Raw genomic sequence first — 6,017 nt, 5'->3', positions numbered from 1 at the left:
GGATCACAGCTGAAAATGTCCCTTCAGTTCTAGGCCCTCCAATCAAAAATGGAAGGCAGGCTTGTTCTGGGCTTCTGGCACACAAGGACCTTGTGTAGAGGAAGTTCCTCCTTTTCTTTCCTGGATCCCAGGGTTCAGCCTCTCTTGTGAGTCAGAGTGGGTAGTGGATGGCAGGGTGACCAGTGGATCCAAATAGAATGGGAGCTGTGCTAATGGACTTGCAGCTGGCAGCTGGATACCAGGGTAGGTGGGAACTGGTAGGGCCCTCTGATTACTCAGCAATAGGGAGATTGAGTTGGAGCACCTGCTGGCTCCACCTGTAATCAAGTCCGCCCCACCTCCTCTGCCCCTGTAACAACCAGAGGTATAAATGGGGATCTGAGTTCACTGTGTCAGATTCCTGCTTCCCAGATCTACCTGTTTGTCTCTGTGGGCACCACTGCTGAAGACACACATCCATCTGTTCTGCAGCCCTGCACCATGAGGGAGATTGTGTACATACAGGCAGGCCAGTGTGGCAACCAGATTGGCGCAAAGGTGAGCATGGCACTGGCCTAGGATCCAAGTCTCAAATTTAGGGGAAGGAGAAAAAGGATGGGGTTGGAGTGTGGAGGTGGTGGTGGTCATGGCTAGGCTGAGGTAGGTGGGGCTCCATAGTGGTCCCTAACCTTCTGCAAATGAAGCCCCCCAGATAGCTTCTCCAATTTCCCTAATTTGTGTGGCCCTGGTGGGTGTGGTTTTTAAGCAAGGCTGGGGTGGTTTCAAATCCCTTGCATGTCTTAGTCTTACCTGAGACTCAAGGCTTTGTATTTAGTTTCCTGGGAATAGACTAATGCACGTTTGGTCTGGTTTGAATGAAAGGAATGCAGTGTCTTTGAGCTGAAAGATACAGAGAATTCCCTTTGTGTCAACTGATGAGTGTCAGATAATTGAGAACAGTTCTTCTACCTTAATGCAAATTTCTCTGAGTTTCATGCTCCATCTCAGCTCCCTTAAGTTGGGTGTTTTCTAAATCATTGGTTGTCATGTATGCTCTGAGGACACTTGGGGTTCTGGAGACCCTTCTAGCTGAGTCTTCAAGTTACTGCTTTGGTAATTTCATGTCCATGGAACGCCAGTTACTCATCATAGAATACAAACAGAATATGGTACTGCATAAGATGGAATACTCATAGGAGAAACCAGATGTCTTCTATTCAGCCAGATAAAAGAGATTAACAAAACTAAAATACCACCATTTTCTGTGCTTTTTTTAATTTAGAAAATGTAATTATTTTTTACAAATATATTTGTGTCAACAGGACATGAGTTTCATAGTTACTTTAAAATGCATTTTTTGGACAGTTAACATTCTAGGTAATAATACACTTCTATTTCCATCTCAGTTTTGGGAAATGCTAAGCGATGAGCACAATATTGACTGCACTGGCAACTACTATGGCGACAGCCATTTACAGCTGCAGAGAATCGAGGTGTATTACAATGAGGCAGCTGGTAAGTTTCTTCCATCTTGTTTCCCATACCATGGCAAAATAGTTCCCAGGGGAATACTAATGAAAAGGAAGGAGTTCCTGCCTTTCTTATGGTAGTATTGTAGTTTTAATATGGGACCTTGATCTTATAAGTCAAGTGCTGTACCCAACTGAGCCACTCCACCAGATACTTTGTTTTAATTTTTGAGTATACTCTTGTGAATTACCCCAGGAAAGCCTTATACCTGAGTTCCCCGTACCTCTACTTGCTGACTAACCACACCTGGATTATTTTTTTCCGGTCATGGAGCTTGAACTCTGGGCCCAGGCACTGTCGCTCAACTCTTCAGCTCAAGGCAAGCAGCTCTACCACGTAAGCCACAGTGTCACTTCCAGTTTTCTGGTGTTTTATTGGAGATAAGAGTCTTGCAGGCTTTTTGTGCCCTGGCTGGCTTTGAACCATGATTCTCTGATCTCAGCCTTCTGGGTAGCTAGGATTAAAGGCGTGAGCCCATTTCACATAATTAAAAATGAGACTGCCTAAATATGCATTCTAAAACAATTGATAAAATATAATCCAATGCCATTTGGTTGTGTGCTGATCATCCTAAGCTCAAGCCTGGGCACTAACGATGAGCTTCTTTTATTTTGGGTAGTTTCTTGGAGATGAGTCTCCCAGCCTTTCCTGCCCCAGCTGACTTCAATCTGCGATGCTAAGGTCTCATCTCAGATTTTTGAGTAGCTAGAATTACACCCTTATGCAACCAGAGCCCAGTTACATTGCCTCTTTAAAATACAGATTAAATTTCTAAAACAATATTTTGAAAAAGAAAATTTAAAAAATTTTAAAGAGGGATGTTCAGTCACTAATATATATGAGAATAGTCCAAATCACAAAGCATAAATAGTCTCACCCTGAAATCTATAACATTTCTGGTCTTGAGCATTTTGAATATGAATACTTAGCCAACAGTAAATTACTTTTAAGGTTTTTAAAGTAAGAAAACATTCTTGTGATGTAGAAAAAATCAATACTAATTTGTAAACATGGCTTTTAAATGATTCATATTGTCTTTCCTAACATAAACAGCCTAATTGAAGTCTACAGAGTAGATTTTCAGTTTTTGTAACTGTCAATGTAAAGTTCTTTTAATTTTATATTGAGTTTCCATTCTACATTATTGTATACAAACAGAATCATGGATAATTGGCTTTCCTGTGTATTAATCCAATGAACAAGTACAAACAAAATTCCAAAGCTATTTAATTTATGTGAGTTTTATAGATCTACATTTTGGGATGTCCTCACCTTGGTATTTTGTGTTAATATTGTTGAAGTAACATACAAGGTTTTAATCTTCTGATTCCTTGGTTGAGAGTGGTTGGGTTGGATTGTGTCACTCCTATGAACAGAATTTTAGGTTGTGTCTTTATTAGATCCTGTATATCCAGCAGGATGGTCAGTTTTCTTCATGTGAATGTTTAGGAAGGGGGTATTCTAAAACTGGTGTTTACATCATGTTAACTGCTTTCCCTTGGGCCAAATCATGTTAAATGGGAAATTGCAAGTCATTGCCCAAGGTTGCTCTGAGTATTTGAATAAAGGGTATGTGCTATTTGATAACCATTATTGAAACATTGTAAGACAAGAAATATATATATTGTATATATGTTTTCTCCAGGAAAGCCTTATACTTGAATTCCCTTACATCTACTTGGTGAATAGCCATACCTGGCTTTTTTTGGCCGGGGGGGGGGGGGGGGGGGCGGGGTCGGTCATGTGGCTTGGACTCTGGGCCTAGGCACTGTCTGTCAACTCTTCAGTTCAAGGCAAGCAGCTCTACCTCTCGAACCACAGTGCCATTTCTGGTTTTCTGTTAGTTTATTAGAGATAAGAGTCTTAAGGACATTTCCTGCCCCAGCTGGCTTTGAATAGTCATCCTCTGATCTCAGCCTCCAGAGTAGCTAGGATTACAGGCATGAACCTGGTTCATTTCTTGAGAAAGGTAATTGGGGAAGGGAAGGGATAGTGGGAGAACAACAAAGGAGGGGGTAACAATTTTTGACAAGAAACGTTCTCATTTCCTTACTCATGTAACCAACTCCTCTATATAGCACCTTTACAATAAAATAAAATTAACAAAAAAGAGGAAGTTTCTTGCTGATAGGCACTGGTGACTCATTCCTGTAATGCTGGCTACTTAGGAGGCTAAGAACTGAGGATCATGGTTCAAATCTTGCCTGAGCAGGAAAGTCCCTGAGACTCTTATCTCCAATAAGAAAACTGAAAGTGGGGTTGTGGCTCAAGTGATAGAGTGCTAGCCTTGAGCTGGAGAGCTGAGGGACAGTGTCCAGGGCCAGAGTTCAAGCCCCACGATGAACCAAAAATAAAAAGGTGTTGTCACCTTTCTTTTGCACCATTAGACTCAAAGCCTGATGCTCATCTTTGCCTCCTGTGTAGCTGAGATTTCAGCCACCATGCCCAAAGCAAAGGAATGAATATTCATGGAAATAGACAACTGCAAACATCCTTAAAGTTGCTGAAGCCTCTTGCATGGGGATTCATGCTCAAGATATCTTTTCTGTTTCCATGTCTTAAATGCTGTAATTTTTGTAATGAATGCTGAGAGTCACTTAGAATCATAAGCTCTGCCCTAAGTTCCTTGTCAAGTATAGGCCTAAGTCAACTCTTTTTCTCACAGGCAACAAATATGTTCCTCGGGCCATCATGGTGGACCTAGAGCCTGGCACCTTAGACTCAGTAAGATCGGGACCATTTGGCCAGAGCTTTAGGCCAGACAACTTCATATTTGGTATGTCATCATGGTCCATGGGTCCTAACATCCAGGCACTCCAGTGCTGGGCTGAGCCTTTATCCACCTAGATATTCTCCTCAGCTAACCCACCTATTCCAGTCCACGGGAGTCATGCCCCTGGCCACTCAGACAGCTCAGATCAGTGAAACTCTGTAAGTTCTCCATGACAAAGAAGCCTCTGAAGGGAAAGAGCAGCAAGCAGAGAAAGCCACCAACAAGGTTTCAGCACTGCTGGTCATTTTAAAGGCCTGGCAATAACAGAACCACTTCAGGACACCAGAAATCAAAGCACAGCTATGTGTGAGCAAGGAGCAGACAAGTGATTGCAGTTTAGCTTCCCTCTGACCACACTGTGCTTCTGTCCCTGTTGTGAAAGTAATTACATTTCCAGTATTGAGGCAGGCTCAGTTCTTCATTTCTAGAAGTACTTGATTTGGGTTAAAATGTATTTTCCTCCACACTCTCTACTTTTCTTTAGAACCTGGGTGATTTGTAGGGTCCCAGATACATTGAAAACATTTCCTTTATTTCACCATAGTGTATCTAAAATAATAGCAAAGGTTGGCTCACAACACTCCTTTGTCTTCACAATAGGACAGGCACAGTCATTATTCTTGGAGTCTGTGTCTCATCATGTCTTTATGTCTGATAGGCCAGAGCGGGGCAGGCAATAACTGGGCAAAAGGCCACTACACGGAGGGAGCCGAGCTGTTAGAATCGGTGCTGGATGTGGTACGACGGGAGTCAGAAAGGTGTGACTGTCTCCAGGGTTTCCAGCTGGCTCACTCCCTGGAAGGTGGCACTGGATCAGGCATGGGCACCCTGATTCTCAACAAGATCCGAGAGGAGTATCCAGACCGCATCATGAACACCTTCAGCATAATGCCCTCCCCCAAGGTTTCAGACACCGTGGTAGAACCTTACAATGCGATCTTGTCTATCCACCAGTTGGTGGAAAATGCAGATGAAACTTTCTGCATCGACAATGAGGCCCTGTATGACATCTGCTTCCGCACCCTGAAGCTGCCCACACCCACCTATGGAGACCTGAACCACCTGGTGTCAGCCACCATGAGTGGAGTCACCACCTGCCTGCGCTTCCCCGGCCAGCTGAATGCAGATCTGCGCAAGCTGGCCGTGAATATGGTGCCCTTCCCCCGCCTACACTTCTTCATGCCTGGCTTTGCACCCTTGACCAGCCGGGCCAGCCAGCAGTACCATGTTCTCTCAGTGCCCCAGCTCACCCAGCAGATGTTTGATGCCAAGAACATGATGGTCGCCTGTGATCCCCGCCATGGTCGTTACCTGACAGCAGCTGCCATCTTCCGAGGCCGCATGTCCATGAAGGAGGTGGATGAGCAGATGCTCAACATGCAGAACAAGAACAGCAGCTACTTTGCAGACTGGATTCCCAACAATGTGAAGACAGCTGTATGTGACATCCCCCCGCGTGGCCTTATGATGTCGGCCACCTTCATCGGCAACAACACAGCCATCCAAGAACCCTTCAAGCGCACCTCAGAGCAGTTCAGTGCCATGTTCCGGCGCAAGGCATTCTTGCACTGGTACACGGGAGAAGGCATGGATGAGATGGAGTTCACTGAGGCTGAGAGCAATATCAACGACCTGGTGTCCGAGTACCAGCAGTACCAAGATGCCACTGCTGATGAACAGGGGGAATTTGAAGAAGACTTGGTGGAGGAAGAAGTTTAAGACTTCCCATTGGTAG

The 6,017-nt window shown here is 44.3% G+C and overlaps 1 protein-coding gene across 5 annotated transcripts; it reads left to right on the top strand.

Moving 5' to 3' along the window:
• The first annotated feature begins 480 nt into the window (after positions 1-480).
• LOC122100153 (tubulin beta chain-like) lies at positions 481-6,001 on the top strand. 5 transcript variants are annotated; one of them, XM_042670542.1, is made up of 5 exons: positions 481-537; positions 1,386-1,494; positions 2,963-2,965; positions 4,175-4,285; positions 4,941-6,001. In XM_042670542.1, the coding sequence occupies exons 1-5, from the start codon at positions 481-483 to the stop codon at positions 5,999-6,001; spliced, it is 1,341 nt and encodes a 446-aa protein (XP_042526476.1). The 5 variants fall into 5 exon arrangements, with proteins under 5 accessions (XP_042526476.1, XP_042526477.1, XP_042526475.1 ...); XM_042670543.1 differs by lacking the exon at positions 2,963-2,965; XM_042670541.1 differs by lacking the exon at positions 2,963-2,965 and having other exon boundaries at positions 1,386-1,498; positions 4,149-4,285.
• The last annotated feature ends 16 nt before the right edge of the window (positions 6,002-6,017 follow it).

The sequence above is a fragment of the Dipodomys spectabilis genome, unplaced genomic scaffold, assembly GCF_019054845.1.
Source record: "Dipodomys spectabilis isolate Male_0828 unplaced genomic scaffold, ASM1905484v1 ptg000567l, whole genome shotgun sequence".
In the NCBI taxonomy this organism is placed as follows: Eukaryota; Metazoa; Chordata; class Mammalia; order Rodentia; family Heteromyidae; genus Dipodomys; species Dipodomys spectabilis.
Note: the sequence above shows the minus strand (reverse complement) of the source record. Positions and strands in the feature narration are given on the sequence as shown.

What these genes read in the sequence shown, in the direction of transcription:
- LOC122100153 (XM_042670541.1), top strand. Translation starts at nt 481, where the DNA reads ATGAGGGAGATTGTGTACATACAGGCAGGCCAGTGTGGCAACCAGATT. An exon ending in TACAATGAGGCAGCTGGTAA is followed by an intron (nt 1,499 to 4,148) that starts GTTTCTTCCATC and finishes TGTCAAGTATAG; the next exon opens with GCCTAAGTCAACTCTTTTTC. An exon ending in GCCAGACAACTTCATATTTG is followed by an intron (nt 4,286 to 4,940) that starts GTATGTCATCAT and finishes TATGTCTGATAG; the next exon opens with GCCAGAGCGGGGCAGGCAAT.